Source organism: Diceros bicornis, chromosome 22 (assembly GCF_020826845.1).
Source record: "Diceros bicornis minor isolate mBicDic1 chromosome 22, mDicBic1.mat.cur, whole genome shotgun sequence".
NCBI lineage: Eukaryota > Metazoa > Chordata > Mammalia > Perissodactyla > Rhinocerotidae > Diceros > Diceros bicornis.
Window position 1 is genome coordinate 43,284,344 of NC_080761.1, and position 19,697 is coordinate 43,304,040.

Sequence of the window (19,697 nt, forward strand, 5' to 3'; positions counted from 1 at the left end):
AGCCAGGTGCTGCCTCCTCCTAGTGGAATCAGAACGTGGAGGCGCCTACATAGAGGCACAGATGAGCTCCTGGAGTCTTGACCAGCTCATCGGGTGTAGACAAGTGGGCACAGCTCCCTCTGGTCTTTACTGTGTTCCCGTGGGAGGCTGGACAGTCTTGACCTGCAGCGCGCAGCTCTGCGTGGGCAGAGAGGGGGGAGGCAGGGCCCGGTTCATACTCATTCCCTGAGCTTACGAGACCCAGCGGTCCCCAGCTGGCGCTGCACTGTGACCTCCTGTCACCGCGCCAAGGGATCCAGGGCGGGGACCATGGATGCCTGTGCCCCTTCTCCAGTCGCGCTGGCCAGGGACGTACCTGTGCTGGGCGGGCGGGTGATTAGTGCCCTTTGCTGGCAGCTCTGGGACCCCAACCCCTTCACACCTCCTTCGCCTCAGTTCTCCAATACTTTGGAATATATAACAAATTAATAACTTCTGGATATGATCAGGATATGGCTACAAAGATTTTTCTGGGTAAGGTGGGAATATGGAGCCAAATCATACCATTTTTGCCCACAGAATATAAAAGACATGAAGGAGACTTAAATGCATAAAGTGAGAGAAGCCAATCCGAAAAGGCTGCCTGCTGTTTGATTCCACCTTGCTGATGTTCTGGAAATGGCAGATCTGTGGCGGCAGTAAAAAGATCAGTGGTTGTCAGGGGTTGGGGGGATGAATAGGAGGAGCACAGAGGGTTTTAGGGTAGAGACACTGTAATGGTGGATGTATCACTATACATTCCTCCAAACCCATCGAAGATACAGCACCAAGAGTGAACCTAACTATAAACTGTGGCCTCTGGGTGATAATGATGTGTGAATGTTGGTTCATCACTTGTAACAAATGTTGCATCTGATGAGAGATGCTGATAATGGGGAGGCTGCATGTGGAGGGGCAGGGAGTGTGTGGAGATTCTCTATACCTTCTGCTTTCACTTTTGCTGTGAACCAAAAACTCCTCTAAAAAACAAAGGACATTTTTAAAAAATATACAAAAGCTCAGGAAACGAGCTTATTCCAGTATTAGGTTCGATTCTTTCTAAGAAAGAGCCTTTTTTTTTTATTGTGGAGAAAATGCTCCAAGGGGACAGATCTGCCTAGAATAGAAGCTGGGTCTCCAGACTTGGTCCCTATCTTTGTCCATCTTGGCCAGTAGGGGGCACTCTTCCGTTATAAATGTTTTAATAGCCCCAGAGCAAAAAGGATCCAGCTTTCTATTTCCTTTTTGCTACAGCTAGTGTTACAGCATTGCAAGGTTTCCAAAAATATTCACAGGGAGAAAAAAAAAGGCCTCTCATATGAGAGTTTCTGAAAAACCTGAAACTTCCACTCATCTTTTGCTTTCAGTTTGTGGCTTTGTACTCTTAAGGGGAAATTGACACCAGAAACCGTAATGGAAAGGAAAGCAGCTGTGTGAATGGGAAGAACAGCTTAATGAAAAGTGAATGAGGAGAGACGCTGAGGGTTTCTACAGTGGAAGGAATGAAACCGTTCTGATATGAGAGTGAAAGAACGGGATCCAGGAAAGCAGAGAGGAAAGGGGAATGTGCCAGGAATCAGAATCAGCAAATGAATACTATATAAATGTATGTAATACTATATATCTTTATAGATATATAGTATATATAGCACATTTTATGGTATATGTATTTTACAGATATATGTACATATTTATATATGTATATATTATATTATTGTGTATGTAATTACATACAATTAATGAGCCACTTTTTTCTCAATTCTGTTTTTTAGACTATCAGCGTTTTGCAGTCAGTTATAGAGAGAGAGGTAGGATAGTTCACCATACTCCTATAGATCTATATGAAAAAATAAGAAAACAGCTATCATCTGTTAAGTCCTCACTCAGTGGAAGATACTCTGCTAAGTGCTTTGAAATGTTCTAGTTTGTTTAATACTCACACTAACTCTAGGAATATTTCCACCTTACTTTATATTTGAGAAAACTGAAGGTCAGGGAAGTTGAGTGAATTCCCCAGGATCACATATGTGTCCTGACCGAATCTAGATTCCATGCAGAATCTCCATGGAATCTAGATTCCATGCAGTTACATCATCAGTAACTACTTAAGTTTCATCCTGTGAAACCTCAAACTCTCTGTTTTCTTCTTCAGTGCTTTCTGGAGATCCTTCCTCCTGGTTTTCTCCTAACCGCACTGACTACTCCGTCTCTGTCCACTTTGCAGGCTCTCCTCTTTCTCAGCCTTAAAAGTTGAAAGCTTTTACAAGCTTTAGGTCATCTCATTCCACACTCTAGTCATAAGTAATGACATCCATTACCATACCATACCATGATTTCCAAATATGAAACAATTACAAATTCATATCTCCAGGATGTACGTTGTTGGAGATTCCACATTGACATATGCATCTACCAATGGGACGTCTGTCTTGAGATGTTTCTTGAGGACTTTATAGAGAACATCTGCTTTTTCCCCGTTCAAGACATCCCTCATTCAAGCTTCTGGTGACAGAATCCCTTGTCCTCTACCTCTCATTGTAACATGAAACATAATTGAAATTCATTAAGCTTGATTACTGCTTTTGTATCTTTCTCTTCCAAGTTGAAAGCTCCAAGAGAATAAGTTCTGCATTTGCTTTTTCACCTCTGTATTCTCAGAACTACCACATAATCTGACAGAAATATGCAGTTATAAACTATAACTGAGTGGAAAAAACAAATGAGGGAGTTGAATTCATCATTTATTTTTTAATATGGGTTGGAAATTTAGGCTATTTCTCTTTTTAAGAATAAACAAATCCAAGATGTCTCCTGGGGAAGAGTTTTATAAATTAAACAAGAAAGTAATGTAATAAAAGATACAGGTGAACATTTTTTGTGATATTAGAGTATATTATTAGGTGAACATGGTATTAAATGAATAAAACTAGTTTAAGTACCATACATAGTCTGATGTACATAAAGTAGATGAATGAATAAATTAATACATTGGAGCCTTCAGCATATTGTTCACAGTTATTTTAAATTCCTGGTCTGATAATTCCAAAATCTCTGCAATATCCGAGTCTAGTTCTGATGCATGCTCTGTCTCTTCAAACTGAGTGTTTCACCTTTTAGTATGCTTTGTAAGTTTCTGTTGAAAGCTGGACATGATGTACTGGGTAAAAGGAACTGGGGTAAATTGCCCTTTTGGATGAGGTGCTACATTTCTCCAGCTAGGAGTTGGGCTGTGTTCATTGTTTGCTGTAGCTGTAGGTGTCAGAGGCTAAAATTTCCTCTTGAGGACTTGCTTTTTTCTCTCCTGTTGTCTTTGGGTTTCCCTAGAGACTTCTTAAATAAAGTCTGAGACTTTCAATTCTTTCCATTGAAATCTCTGGTTATTGTACTGGAACCCTATTGATTTGATGTTGGTATGGGGGAGGGGAAGTGTTCTAGAATCCTATAATTATGTCTCAGTCTTTCAGGGACCCTGTGCCCCTGGGCTGTGACCTTCACAAGTGCTCCTCGGCTTTTTACCACCCTATTAGGTGAGAAAGGAAATGGAGAGGGGTTTGGAGTTAGGTATTTCCCCGCCCTCAGGTGGGTTAGGCTCTGGTAAAACGGTTTCGCTTGAGGGCAGGATTTTGTTAAGGAGAACAGAACTCTCAGAGTATTTCAAAATGATTACTTTTTGCCTCCCTCTGCTGGAAAAAACAGATTTTTCTCTGATCTTCACGTGAGAACCTACTAGTGTTCCTGAAGGTAAAACTCACAGAAGAGTGGGGTTCCAATGACTCTGGACCCCTGGAATTTTTAACACTGAAACTCATCCACACAGAGCCTCCAGCAATTCTTCAATTACAGTTAAGTGTTCCCACCAATACTAGAGCCAGCTGCGGGCTTCTGCTCCAGGTAAGCTGTGATTCTCTGCATCCTCCTTTCTCTCCAGTTATCAAGGCAGTGGCTTGCCCTGGGATTTCAATTCTTGATGGATCTAAAAAAGAGTTGTTTCAAGTCATTCTGCGTTTCGTTGTTGTTGTGAAGTCAGGAATGGTGACTTCCAAGCTGGTTACATGTTGAATGAGAAACCAGAAGTTTCCCCAATATATGAACATATAAACAGCATCAGTATAGCTCTCCCTCAAGGAGTGAAGCCCCAAGAGATACTCATTTTCACAAAAACATTTTAACAACAACGTCGAACAATTTAACTCAATGCATTCTATGACTAAAGCAGAAATAAGAGTCTTTAAAATGATGGAACACATGGGCGTGTGACTTAGGTAAAGAGAATCATTTCAATAACTGTATTTGTTAAAGATAATTATTTCCAGGTCCCTTTCCTTACTTCATCTTTCTTCCAAGTTTGTTGATGAAGAGAAGGATCTCATGATTTCCACTCTGACAATCTCCCAGGCACAGTCACCCTATTTCTTCTCTTTCAGATAGAGATGCATCTCCCAGAAGTACCTCTTCATAGCCTGTGTAGGGCCCTCAGTTCCCAGGGCAGATTCTTCCCCTCCCATTGCCTGCACCAAACAGGTTTCCAGGTCTTCCAGCTTCCAATGGAGTCAGTGCCGAGTTTGTCCAGGAAGGTTGTGTTCCAGGCAGCAGAGGAACGCTCTGTGTGGAAGATGGTGAAGATCTGCTGGAGCATCTCGTGGAGGACAGAGATGGCCTGGGCCTTCTGCAACTGGCTGCATCCACCATCTACCAGAGGAGATGTCCTTCAGACAGGATAATAAGGATATCCTCCTCGTTCGTCTCAGAAGCATCAAGTCTTCCTCTGAATAAGTCCATGTCTCTGAGGCAGGTCACAGCCCAGAGATCAGATGGTGATGCAGCTAATCACCAGGAGGGCCATCAGAAGGGTGAGCATTTGGGACCTTGGTGATGCCGGTAGCCTGGATGAGGTGTGTGTCTGTCTGAGCATTGACCCCTACTTTCTTTGAAGACCTTGCTATGCCTGTCTCTTGAGTAGAGAACACAGTACTTTTTATTTTCTGGATATTCCTGTATACATTTTATCTCTTTTTCCTTTCCTTTATGTATACTCTAAATAAATTAGAAGACATCAACCTTTTAAATTATTCTTTCATTTTCTCAATTTATGTTTAACTTGCCCCAAGAAACTTCAATGGACAATGAAGTTTTGCCCCAGATGATTCAATATAGATGAATCAAATCTTTCAAAAAGAAAGTCTTTTTGTTAATTTTGAAGTTATGTAAATAGTGTTATTCTTGCTAAGAACAAAATTTCACATGTGTTCCTGGGCCCTGTTTTTGCTGTCTTTATTTTGCATGTCAGCCACGCTGCCTCATCCTTCTGGATTTTTCTTCTTGAAAATGGATTTATTAGACCTGTTTGACAAGGAACCTCCTTAGGAGAAAGGTCTATAACTTGCTCACTATTTTGTCATCATCACTGAGTTCATAATAATTACCCAAGATATAATTATTAACAAGGAATATTCTCAGATTTTCCATCAGACTTGACATCAGAAGCTTATATTGGTCTCCCATAAGAAGATTATATTGAAATAATTAGTAGCCATCCCTAGATTATTCAGTCATTACATTTCTACAGAGCTTCTTGGTTCATCACTCTCCTTCTCACAGTGAAGATGGAGGACAGTGAGGGCAGCGTATGATGCTACAGAAAACTCGCCATCTTTGCTTCACTAATTTCGGAGTCTCTCTAATGTTATATGTTTGTTTTAATTTAGTACTTTTCAGGGCAAAGTTTGTCTTGCTGCTTCTGAATTACTTTCTATTTCATCTTGAGGTCAGTACCAAAATAGGGAAGTAAAAATGGAAATATAAAGGGCCATTTTTTTCTTTCTCCACTCAACTTTCTTAGAAAGCTATCCCTGCATTTCGATGCACTGAGGCAAAAGGAAAACAAATGTTGGTCTGAATAGGATGTAAGAAGTAAAGTGAATCCCCAGGTGAAATAAATGACAATGAGAGTTCTTCTCTTATCACCCTTCTACTACTCCGATGTGGTTCTGCTCATTAATTCCACCAAACCAGGTCTCACGGAGGTCAGTTCCATCTGTTTCCCCATGTGGTGGATGGTTTCAGTCCACAGAGCAGCTTAGTGACCTTCAACATGGTACTAATCAAAATAATGATAAGTTATCATTGTAATAATTAAATTTGTCATGATTTAAAGTAAATAAGACATTAAACATATTAATATGATTTGTCAATATATGAAATCTCTCCAGAGGCAAAAACATTTCAAAAAAGGCACAACAATGCAGAGAAAAAATCATCTACACTCTTTTCTTGGTCCCATCCTATTTCTCTCCTCCGCTTCAGAAGGCAAACCTCTCAAAATCATTTTCTATATGTTGTCACTAACTTCTCCTGTTCACCCTTCCTCCTATTCCAGTATGGTTTTTGGTAACTTATTCCACCAAACCAGCTCTCCCTGAGGTCACCAGTGCCATCTACCTTCCCAGTGTGGGGGGCAGTTTCCATCCACATTTTTCATGAACACATTGGGTCTTCTAAGCAGTTTCAGTCCTTAAACACAGTCTTCTCGCTGCTCTCTCATCCTGTTAACATATGGCCATTCCACATGTTTCCCTTGTGGCTCTTTCCTCCCTTTGAATGTTGAAGGTCCAAGAAGTCAATTTTAAGTCCTTTTCTCATTCTATACTCTCTTCCCATCTGACCACTTCCCTTCCCATGCTCTACAATTCATGGAATTGCTTGTAAATTGCAAACTCAAATATGCAGTGGAAATTTGCACATAGATGTCTTCCAGCCAAATACAGAGACTATCTACTGCTTATGTTCTTATATCCTGACATGACTCGATCCAGCTTCTGCTGAGAATTCCATTTTTTCCCCTTCTTCTCATTATAGCATTAAATCTGATATTAATTTCTAATATTAATTATATTATTAATAATTAAATAATTATTATTATATTAATAATATAAATTGGTACTGTTTTAAAAATAATTGATATTTAATGATCAATCAACTGATTATTGTTTTTAGGTTACTTTCCCTACAAAATCAAACATACAAGAAAGCAGGAATTGTAAATGGATAAAGAAGCTGTGGTATATATACACAATGGAATACTACTCAGCCATAAGAAACGATGAAATCCAGCCATTTGTGACAACATGGATGGATATTGAGGGTATTATGCAAAGTGAAATAAGTCAGAGGGAGAAGGTCAAATACCGTATGATTTCCTTCATTAAATAGTAGATAACAACAACAATAAACAAACACATAGAGACAGAAATTGGATTGGTGGTTACCAGAGGGGAAGTGGGGAGGGAGGAGGGCGAAACGGATAATTCGGCACATGTGTGTGGTGATGGGTTGTAATTAGTATTTGGGTGGTGAACATGATGTAATCTATGCAGAAATAGAAGTGTAATGATGTACACCTGAAATTTATACAATGTTATAAACCAATGTAACTGCAATAAACAAAAAATTAAAAAAAAAAACAAACAGGAATTGTATTTGTTATGTCCACCTCAACATCCTGAGGGCAACATACAACCTGGCTTAGAGGAAGTCCATTTTTACTTCTTACTTGAATATAACAATGATGGGTAAAGGAATTGTGCCATCCATTCTTTAACTAGGTTGCACATTCAAGTGTGGTGTTTCTTTTTTAAAGAAAAAGCAAATATAAGACATTTTCCAAGTAAAAATTTAATGAACAAAGAAAATAATAAATTGACTAAATAAAAAGAACACATTTTGTTATATTAAAGCACATGTAAAGCTTCACACAATATTGTATGAACAAAATTTAAATCTTATAAATAATTAAATAAATAAATATTTAAATAGATAAATAAATAGATAAGCATGGTCATCTGTATGAGACTAGTGTCCTCAGGGTTAAACACAATATTCATTAGTACTCTTGAAAACATTTGACAAATTTGATTGAATTCAGGTCATGATTGCAGCAGAGATGAGAGTCTTTGACATGATGGAACAAGTGGAAGTGTGATATTATTAGTCAGTGAGAATCATTTCCCTGTTGAACCAGATGTCATTCCTTACTCCTTAACCTTTCTTGCAAGTTTGTTGATGAAGAGAAGGATCTGGTGATTTCTGCTCAGACAATCTCCCAGGCACAAGGGCCGTATTTCTTCTCTTGCAGATACAGAGTGTTTCTTTGGAAGTGTCTCCTCACAGCCAGCATGGAGTCCTCGTTCATCAGGGGAGTCTCTTCCACCCCCACCTCCTGGGTCAGACAGGCTTCCAGGTCAGTCAGCTGCTGATCAAGTCCAGTGTAGAATTTGTCCAGGAGGGTCTCATCCCAGGCAGCAGACGAGCCCTCTGTGCTGAAGAGGTGGAAGATCTGCTGGATCATCTCGTGGACCACAGAGATGGCTTGAGCCTTCTGGAACTGGTTGCCATCAAATACCTCTTGGGGGAATCCAAAGTCATTTCTGTCCTTCAGGCAGGAGAAGGCGGGGATTCTCCTCATTTGTTCCAGGAGCATCAAGACCCTCGTGTTGCCCAGGCTGTGGGTGTGAGGCAGGTCACAGCCCAGAGAGCAGATGGAGTGGCAGCTGAGCACCACCAGGGCTGTCAGGAAGGAAAAGGGTAGGGCCGTTGGGGATCTTGCAGATGATGCTGGCCTGGCTGAGGTGGATGACCTGTGACCCTTGTCTCTGGGTTCTCTGTAGACCTTCCTTTGTGCCTGTGTCTTAAATAGGGCACACATGAGTGTCTATTTTCTGAATGTTTCCCTTACTTTCTACTGTTTTTCTTTCCTTTATGCATTTTTCTTCATGGGTTTAGAGCAGTGTTTCTCAACCATTTTTTTTTCTTCATCGCGTCCTGCCTGCAGAGTCTTTTTATGTTTTTTCCTAACTGAACCCCTCAAGAAAACTTAGTAACACAGAAACACTGCATATCTGTTTATGTATTCTCTCTACATCTCTACTTTATACATAGAAAAAGAGAGTGCATACTTTACTCTTTCTATTCAGTACAAGAGTAAGAATAAACTAAAATTTTAAGATAAAAGTCAAATTTGAAAGCTATTGACATTTAATTTATCTTCATAAATAAGTTTGCAGAGGGACTTTTAATGCGATATATTAATTTATCTAAATAGTAATGTATCAAATTACATATTCATATTAAAATTTTACATGAATACATCATTATAATACCAATAATGATATATATAAAAATCTTTCAGAACTGCTAAAAACAATTGAAAATTCAAATTATTTTCTTAACATGTATTTTTACATACATAATTTTTACTTTCGCTTCATGTCAGAAAATGAATTTTAACTTCACTAGCTGCTAGATACTCTGACAATATCTTTTCTTTTCTGCTATCAACATAATTGTTAATGGTTGTTTCACTTTATAGATTAAATAGTAAAATATAAACTATTTGCATTTAATTCTCAACCCCACCTCACGCTCAGAAGCACTGAGGCTCAAACATAAGCAACATCCACAGAAAGCCAATGGCAGCTCATAAATAAGTGAAGGCCACCTCTCACAGTATGACTTTGAGATCAAGCAAATGACGGATGGAAAGTCCTCCCATGAGCCACCCATTCATCATAGGTTTTACAACACTGATCTTGCACACATTTTGTGTATCTTCCATGAACTCAATGTCAATGCTTGTTATATGATACACAAGAAAACCCAACGAAAAAAATGAACTGAAGCATAAGATTTCTTTGGATAATGTTGAGCTTTGGAGCACCAGAAATTACGGTAATATCTAAGATTTGTTCACACCCCTAGAACTAATTTTTGCACTGTTGGTAGCGATATCATCCTCAATGAGAACAGGCAATTTAGAAACATCATCAATTTCTTTGTGTTTTTGCATTAAATTTCAAATCTCAAATTTCCCAAAGAACTTTCAGAGGTTCCAATTCAATTCTATTCTTTTCAAACAAAAGGAAAACATCTTTGTCCTTAATTCAAAACTGCGTAAATATAGATTATTGTCACATGAAGAATTCGCTTTCAGCTCTGATCCTGAACCTTGCTTTCCTCCTTTTTTTTTTTGCATAGGATTAAGTTCCCTCAGGCCTTCTAGCTTCCTACTCTTTAAATGGTAGGTGCTATAGTCTGAATGTCCGTGTCCCCCCCAAATTCATGACTTGAAATCCTAATGTGTGATGTGATGGTAATAGGAGGTTGGGCCTTTGGCTGGTGTTTAGGTCATGACAGCCCAGCCCTCATGAATGGAATTACTGCCCTAAGAAAAAAGACTCCAGAGAGATCCCTGCTCCTTCCAGCTTGTGAGGGAGCAGGGAAGAGTCTGCAAGCCAGAACTGGGCCCTCACACGAACACGCTGGAGCCGTGATCTTGGACTTCCAGCCTCCACTAGTGTGATCGTAAGTTTGTGTTTTTTTAAGCTACCCAGTCTGTGGTGTTTTGTTACAGCAGCCCAAACTGGACTAAGAAAGTAGGTATGAGACCATCTTCGGCAAATCAGCTCTTTAGTAACTGGACTTTGTCTTATTCACTGTGTTATCCTCAGCACCAGGCCCAGTATAATCACTCAAGAAATAATTTTTACTAGAGCAGTTTCTTAGATTTCCTCTTCCTACTGGAAGGTGTTCATGAATGTCCAAGCTATTTTGCCTAATCACGGCCACAGTGACTAGGATTATAGTAGACATGGCTAATATTTCCACTCTACTCTTACTGGTGTCAATAATGCCTACTGAGTCCATTGCTAAAACCACTAGGATTCTATTTCCTTTAAGGTGCCTGTGGCTCTGGGAATTCAATCTGCAAGAGCAGCACGATTTTCAGCCTCTGCCTAGCGCTGTATTAAACTCACAAGTATGACCTCATCTCTGATTTGCCCTCTGCTTTTTCATAATAGAAAACAACTAGCCTGGTGTCATACATAGAGCCACACATCTAAACTCACACACTCCCTGATTCACACAGCTCACAGCAACCAGACAATTTACCACATTACTTTTGAGGTGGGCAGTCATCTATGTCCCCCAAATTATCAATCCTGCAGCTATCCTGCCCTTGTCCAGTATGGACAAAATCCCCAGAATGCATGTGAACTGTAAATAGTTGTGACATAATTTTCCATCCCTTGAAAACCTAGACTTCAAATGATCTGATAATCTTTAGATGACACTGGTAAAAAGTCAGCCTGTCTATATGAGGATAGAGATTATCAAATGGATCGATTTTTTTACATAGCCAAGTAAATTTTATTATTCATTATTTTTCATGATTCAATTAAACTGTTTATATCACTGACAAGTAAATGATCTAAATTATAAAATGAGCATAGGGATTTGCATAGTAGACAAATTTTCTTCTCCCTCTGGTGTCTGTGCCCTGGAAAGAGACAGAAATGCCAGCTCCCCCAAGACACCCATACATCTTGGTTGTCCCATGAAGAGTACTATAAAGGGACTGCTACTTAACAGTGTCACAGAAGTGCCTGGGACTTCTCACCCTTAGGCTTAGGGGGCACATAAACATTTTAAAATCCTGTAGGGTCTGGGGGTACGAGGGGGAGGCAGAGCATCCTGCAGATAATAGGGATGAGCTTAGGCAAACACAAGAGCTGAAATATTCCTCTGGTTACCCTGACAGCCAGTCAAATTCTAACTTTAGGGCCAGAGAGTGTGGGGCACAGAGTAGAAGCAGCAGGCACCTGTCGTTCTAGTTCCAGAGCCTCCTGCCTGTCTCTTCCATTTTACAGTGGCTCAGGCCGCATTTATTCTCCTATAAGGTTCAGGTCCTCTTATCATCTCTTACCTTGTATTTTGCACGTGGCTTCCTTGGATTTTAAATGCCTTGAAGGCAGGGGCCAGAAACTATACTAGTTTGCAGGCACATTTTACAAAGAACGTCTGATAGATACTCTGCGATTTTTAACATGGGTGGTTATATGTCAAGTTGAAATTAAAACGGGCCATGTTTACTGTTGTTTCATAATTTATTTTCCAAGGTAAAGGTTTAAATAAATAAATAAATAACTTAATTCATAAGTTAGTAAAAAATTTTCGAGTCTTTAACTGTCCTTTCGAACGCAGTGCATTAGCTGTCAGTCACTGAAAGCGCCTCTGCTGGTGGAAGAACGCCTGAAATCACCGTCAGCATTGTCCGTTCTCAGAGGCACAGGCCGGGAGACCTTCAGCTTTGGAGGTAATCTAGGAGTCCGGTAAGGAAGGAAAAGTTCCTGAGGATTTCCGCTTGGACTGTTGTCCAGGCACAGCGGCTGTACTTCTTGGCCTTCAGGTACTGCACGATCCGTGCGTAATATTTCCTCACGTGCGGAACGGGCGTGTTTTCCCAGGTGAAGTTTTCCTTCTCCGTTATTTCAGCCACGTTTGTCTCCAGACGGTCCATCTGCAGGTGGACTTCTGCATGGAGCCTCTCGACGACGGTCTCATTCCAGCCAGTGCTAGCGAAATTTCTTCTGAAAACACTTAAGGTCTGCCGGAGCATCTCATAGATGACCAACACGGCGTCCTCCTTCTGCAACTGCTGTGGTTGCTCAATCTCCTCGGGGACCTCGAAGTTCATTCTGTCCTCGCGGCAATAGGTCCCATTCAACTGCCGCAGGAGATTCTGACATGCCGAATTGCTGCTGCTTAGTTGGGACCGAAGCAAGTTGTAGTTCCTGGAAAGAGCCACGGTGCAGAAACACAGCAGGAGAGCCATCTGGAGGATACACCTGTTGGTCATGATGAAAACAGGAACGGCGTTGCCTTCTACCACCTCGATGCTGGAGTAGAGGCTTCAAGAGCTTGAGGACGAGTGTCCTTCCTCCATGAGTGTGGGCTGTTTATACGGGATGGTCCTCCACTCTTTCTAGTTCAGAGGAATTTCCCACTTTCAATTCTCCCTTTCTGTTTTCCTATGCCATTGAAATCATTAGTAGTCTTTAAAACTCTTTTTCTTTAAGCTCCTATTTTATTTTATATAAGCTAGGGAAAAAGATATACAAACTCTGAGGATTTCTAATGTTTTGTCAGGTTTCCATGAATTGTTCAATACCAAAGGAAAAAAATAAGCCAAATCATTTAGGACTCTACTATTACAGGGTTCTTTCATTTGGCAAAGTATTTTTTATTTTTCTGTTTTAGTATTATGAGATTTTTTGGGGGTGGGGGGGTCTTTGTATGAGAATTTTCTTTTTCATAAGAATTAGATTTAATTCCCGATTACGCTATCACAAAACAGTAAATATATACAATTTATGATGTTAAAAAAGACAAGTACCTTTTTGTATCTAAAATAGAATAATGTTCAACTAAATTAATCTGAAGTTTTTTGCATTGCCTTTAACCATATCAAGCAAGAATGACATAGCTTTATCAGTCTTATTTGTTGCTTTATCTGGCAATTGCAACTATCTCGAAGATAATTGATAACTAGGGATTAAGCAATATCTGTAAGCAGACAAAATGAGAGTTACACAGGCCATGCACAAAAGCTCGTGGATGCCTTTATAGCAGGCCTTGTGACCATTATTGAGGGCCAATGTATTCTTATTTTGTACATATTTCTAACAAATCTAAATGTCTCATTTTCCATTCCTGTGCAAATAGATACCACATATTACAAGGAGATCTAGAAGGAAAATGGGAGTAAAAGAGATCAAGCAATCAGGGGATGTTACTGTTAAGACAAATGGTCCTATCTCAATAGTTCTGAAGCCATTTTTTTTAGAGTGTAGTAACCGATTTTCATAAGAGAGGAATCAGTAAGAAGTAAAATTATGATTTTTATATCCTGTTTATATAGGCGAGGAGACAAGTCATACATTTTTAAAGATTTCAATACAAAAATAAGTTATAATAATTATATTTCAAATAGTTATTTTTAGTTTTCAGAAAACACGTTATCTTTCAACGTGAATTTAGTGAATCCCCACTGTGTGCAAAGAACTATAGCATGAGCTGCTGCAGATTGTAATCCCTGCTCTCATGGATCATACAGTTACTTTGGAGAGAAGAGCATTAATCAAAGAAATACAGAAAAGTAAAATGCAACGGTGACAAGTGGTACAGAGGAGAGGTTCGTGGTTCTGTGGGTTCCATATGTAGCATAGGGAACATAATGTAGCAGGAGAGGTCAGAGAAGACTGGCCTCAGGGAGTGACACTGGAGCTGGAATCAGAAGGAAGGTGAGATGGGACTGCATGTGCAAAGACCCTGTGGTGGGAGGATGTGTGGTAAGGGCAGAGGACAGGACCAAAGGCCATTGCAACCTTGAAGTCAGAGAGTGGTCTGAGATGGGGCCAGAGGGCAAGTGGCAGCCAGATAGCTCAGGGATTCTGAGGCCATGTTAAGAAGGTTTGCTTTATCCTAAGAGCCATAGATGTCATGAAAGGCTTTTAGACTGGAGTGGAATAACTTGAATAGGTTTTGGAAAAAAAATACTCTCTCTACAGTAAGCAATAAGTAATGGAGGGAGGGCAGATGGCCGCAGGCAGCACAGTTAGGGGACTTACCAATATGTTAGACCAGGAGGATAGTGGTGGAGAAGAATAAACTTATTTATGTCAAGTCTCTCATTTCCTGACAACACCAGATTCAAATGCTTGAGGAAATTCTGCATCATTTTACAGATAGCTGCATCAGTTCTCTTGGTTCTATAGGTTATGATAATTTCAATATATGCTTCATGTTGAGGGACATTACTTCTATTGTACCAAATCGAAGCAGAGTCTGGGAGTGTCTGGGTAAATGTGGATTTATGAAACTGGAGCAACCCTGAACTCCAGGTTTCCCCTCGTCAATAGATTTCCTGTCTTCTGATCTTTACAATATGCTCAACCTATCTCCCAAATGTCCCTCCATTCCTCGTCCTTCTTCTTCACTGGCTGTATGTAATCAGCTCTCCCCAGAAGGGCCTATCTATTGGTGACCTCTGAGGTGTTCCTAACAAACTACTCGTGCTTGAACTGCGCTGATACAATGCCTCCTACACGGGGTGGAGAGGAAGCAATTTATCTTTCCTTCTAGACTGGGGGAGGGGGAGAGAGAGCAGCGTCGTTAACTGAAATGAGTGAAGAGTATTGAGAGTTGAGAAGACGCAGCAAACAATCCACGAATACGGGGACGAGATTCTGGGAAGGCGGCAGTGGTGGCAGTGTAGTTTTGAATTTCCCTGAGTCCCTACACCAAAAGAGACACTGCAAGTAGAAGAAACCAAAACCCCATGTAACGTAAAAACTGGGTGACAGAACCACAAAATGCAAACAGATGGGGACAAACCACCCATTGCCACAAGACCTGCCTGGTAGTATCGTCCGTGTGGGAGAAAGCAGAGGAAAGCAACGGACCTGAGAACCCCAGCACAGCCGAGAGGTGTTTACTGGACAGCCATCCAGGCTAGTTGGAGAACAGCAGCTGAAGCTGGAAGGGATTTTGCCCAGAGCAATAGCTGGTGAGCGTGAGGGGCCACAGTAAGTTCTGAAAGGCACTGAAATAGTCTAGGATATGAGCAATTTTCACACCCACCAGGCACCGCTCCCTTTTGGGAAAGGGGAGGAACTGCTAGAAGGAGACTCAAGTTTGAGCAGGATAGAAACAACAGAGACAAGAAAAGAAGGCCAGACCAGTGTGAGGTGGACAACTCAGAATGCAAGCTACCACAGTTTTGAACAATTCACCAAAGCAACAGAAGAGGGAGCTCCGTGAAGTTAAAAGAACCACTGACCACTTCTAGAAGTCAGGCGAATAAGCTCCTATAAAATCAAACATCAGCATAGTATTAGGGTTAAGTCTTATACAAAGTTATTATTAGAAAAAGGCAAGTAAGGAGCAGAATAATATCTCTACAGATAATGAAAATATACCAGGAATGCATTCAACAGAATACAGACTAAAATTTTAACATAGTGTTACAAAGGAATTTAAAAATATTAAGAAATGATATAAAACAACATAAATCAGAATTAGACCAATTCAGAAATGAAGTAATACATGTAAGAAATAATAATGAAAGAAAAGACTCCACATTTTGGGGAATCCAAGTTATAGTCCCAAGAAATGAGAAATTTTGGGGAAATCTGGCAGTGGAGAAAAGCTTCAATCTGGGAAAAATTATTAGTAACTAGAATCCAACAGCACAAAAAAATAGTATATATTGACCAAGACAGGTTATTTTCAGGAAACTGAGGACGGTTAAACATTATATCGCCCACATCACATTATGTGGAGCAGATTATTTGATAAAATGACCCAAATCGTGAAGCAAATTTGCGTATTTTAAAAATAATTTTGGAGTAAGGAAGACCTTTCTCAACAAGGTATAAAATCCTAGAACTATAACAGAAAACGTTGATAAATCTGACTATAAACAAGTTATACGTTTCTGTGTGGCCAAAACACAAAGTCAAAGAGGAAGAGCTGTATCAACACCAGTCACCACACACAAGAAAGGAATTATTTCCTTCATGTAGAAACAGCCCCTAAAATTAATAGAAAACTTTAAAATAGCCAGACACCAGGAAAAGAAATTTAAGGGCCAGTAAAGATATGAAAATCTGCTCAATGTTACTAAGAAATGAAACTCAAACTAACAACAAGGTAACCACTTTTCACTAAAAGATTTGCAAAGGGCGTGGAGAAATGGTATTCTAATATACACTCAATGGAAATATAAATTTCTGCAAGCTTTTTAGAGAGTGGGGAAGACTGTTTTTTCAAAAATGGCTGGAACAATATCCCCCATCCCATGTGATAATCTGCAGTGTGGCTCTGACTCTCTACCCATCAACAGCTGGGGTCTGCGTCCCTCCTCTTGAATCGGGGCAGAATTCTGCAGTAGAAGCCATGTTGTGTAATTTCTGAGGCTGGGTCGAGAAAGATAATGCAGCTCCTACCCTGTTAGCTGGAAATCTTGCCCTTGAAGCTGTCTGCCACCATGTAGTGGTCCAATTGCCCTGCACCTGCCACGCTGTGGGAGAGCCCAAACTAGCTCACAGGGAAAGACCGTGCAGAAATTGGCAATATGTTTCAAAATTTAAGATTTCAAACAATGGAATTGTCCCTTTAATTTGCAGTACCACTGCTAGGAATTTATCTATGGGTATTCATGCTGAAGTATGTGTATATGTGTGTGTATATACATCATAAATTTATATTATATGAACATTTATGAGTGTTCATTGTAGTACTGTCATAGTAAAAAAGACAAATTAAATATCCATCAGTAGGGAATCAGTTAAGTAATAGTATAGTATAGACAAAATGAAATACTATATAGCCATTAAAAAGGAAGATCAGCTGATATGGACCTATATCCCAGACATATTTAATGAAAAGAGCAAGACACATAACAATGGATATGGTATTATCATTTGTTTCATTAGTTAATAGAAAAATATACACATGTATGTTGATAAATGCATATAATTATTTTCTCTGGGCACATTTGCTCATCTATTATTAGTAGTTACCCTAGGAAAGAATGCTGACAGGAGTGAGGACGCAGTAAGGAGGAAAATTCTTTCCCTTTTCCCTTTGTACCTTTAGAACTGTTTGTGCCTGAGTTTTTTCCCCATGAAAAAAAGACATCTGGGAGATAGGATTATTAGACATTTTCATAATTTAGTGCACTTTATTTGTTTGAAAGAATTTAATGTGTTACTAAATTTTTAACTTTTCTTTTGCTTTATTCACATTTATGATTTTTTGTATAATGAATATATATTATTAGAAAATAAAAAGCACCCAGTTATATTCAAAAGGAGGACATAAAATTGTACATACAAGGCAGCTATGTAAAAGTATGTAGAGAAAAAAATAATAACAGGAAATATACCAACATTTTAATAGTGATTATGTTTGACTTGCAAAACTAAGGGTGTTTTTTTTCTTTTTTCTTTGTGTGGTTTTCCAATTTTCCACAAGTGAATGTATTCTTTCTATAGATTAATCTAAACTAAAAAAAGAACGAATAAGGGCCAGCCTTTCTGGTTATTCTGCTTCTTCCGTGGGTTTTATTCCCTCTGGCCTCTTGACCTTTGCATGCCAGCTCTGAACAGACCCTGAGCCATCTCATGGGTTCTGCACAAGGAGTTTGGACAAAGCAAAGGCATCTCTCAGCTGTTCCACTTTCAGATGCCCAGTAAAGTCAGTCACTGAGTAATTCCTCGGGGTGTTTCTCTTTGAAAAGGATCCTTGGATTAGCCTGAATGATCCACGGCTCACAGCACAAAGGCCAATGCAAGGAGTCACAGAGGTCAGTCAGAATAGAGATGGTCCACTGCACTCAGGGGATGGAGGTCGTCCCAGGAGTCTGGTCACGGGGGCCTGGCCCTCCGGGGTGACTTGCACACTCGTGTAGAGCTGACCTCCCCAGGTGTGACAGAGGGACTCCTCACCTTCCCACATCCAGTGATCTCTGACCCTCCATGCTGAGAGTGTTCATAATCTAATGGAATAAAAATAATAGCAGTGGCAGTAGTAACAGTAGTGTTAGTTACCATATGTTGAGCACTTACTATGTGCCAATCTCTGAATAATCCTCACAGTACACATTTAAGATGGGTTATTATCATCTTCATCTTATAGAGGACGAGACTGAGGTTCAGAGAGGCTAAGTAATGTGCCCAAGATACACACAGCTAATAAAATGGGTGGATGGCATTCAAACCTGTGCTTTTTCCTGTATATCACAGTTAGAACATGAAGTAGACCAAGCCAGTACCTTCAGATAGGTACGTGGTGCCAACCATGGTGGCTATGGTGACTCTCAAGGGAAAAAGAAGTTACAGCTGATCGGAGGATAAAGAGGCACTCAACACACTTAGTGCAGGCAGTGTGCCTAAAGACGTGGTGTGAGCTCCACAGGCAGAGGGGACTGTAGTGAAGGTGACATGGTGGGGGGCATTCTAGATCAGCACTGCCCAATACAAACATAATGCAAGCCACATAAGCAATTTAAAATTTTCTAGTAGCCACATTAAAAGAGTAAAAAGAAACAAGTGAAGTTAATTTTAATAGTATATTTTAAGATAACAGATCCAAATATTATCATTTCAACATGTAATCAATATAAAAGTATTGACATAATTCTTCTTTTTCATACCGTCTTCAAAATGTGATGCATATTTCTACATTCGTACTGCAGTTCTTTGGACTAGTCAAGTGCTGAACGGGCCGCATGTGGTTAACGGCTACCATAACGGCCAGCACAGCTCCAGACGGAGGGACCAGCACGAACAGAGCCAGGAGCATGGACACGTTTGCCAGGAGCAGATAGAAGGAATTTCAAATTGTGGACAGGCTGAGTGTTAGGAGTGAAGGGGACTGAGAGTGGAAAAATCAGTTTGAGGTGTCCTGTGGAGGCTCTTGAAGGCCACGGGGTAGCGTTTGCACTTAATTCAGGGGGTCCGTGGGCAGAGCGCGGCCTGCAGTTCTGCCCTGGGCAGAACAGGCGGGGATGTTGGAGGGGAAGTGGAGCGGGCAGAGGGGAGAGACGTCCTGCCCAGACGCTCCCCTGGCTGCAGAGGTGAAAATAGAGGCCCCGGCTAGGAAATCGGAAGAAAGGGGATGGATGCAGAGTAATAAAAAGGGGATTCTTCTTTCTGGTTTCTTCCCTTTGTCCTCTTCCCAGTTCTTGCTCTTGTCTTCATGAGGTGCTTCCTAACACGTCTCTTCCAGTCACCTCAAGAAGTTTCTCCTCTACGCCTTCTCCTGAGGGTCTGCTGATAATC

The 19,697-nt window shown here is 40.3% G+C and overlaps 2 protein-coding genes across 2 annotated transcripts; both read right to left on the reverse strand.

Moving 5' to 3' along the window:
- Positions 1–8,104: 8,104 nt before the first annotated feature.
- Positions 8,105–8,494, reverse strand: LOC131420115 (interferon alpha-4-like). Its single transcript, XM_058565896.1, has one exon. The coding sequence runs from the start codon at positions 8,492–8,494 to the stop codon at positions 8,105–8,107; it is 390 nt and encodes a 129-aa protein (XP_058421879.1).
- Positions 8,495–12,154: 3,660 nt separating this feature from the next.
- Positions 12,155–12,709, reverse strand: LOC131420109 (interferon beta-like). Its single transcript, XM_058565889.1, has one exon. It carries the CDS (start codon positions 12,707–12,709, stop codon positions 12,155–12,157), a length of 555 nt encoding a protein of 184 aa, XP_058421872.1.
- Positions 12,710–19,697: the final 6,988 nt, after the last annotated feature.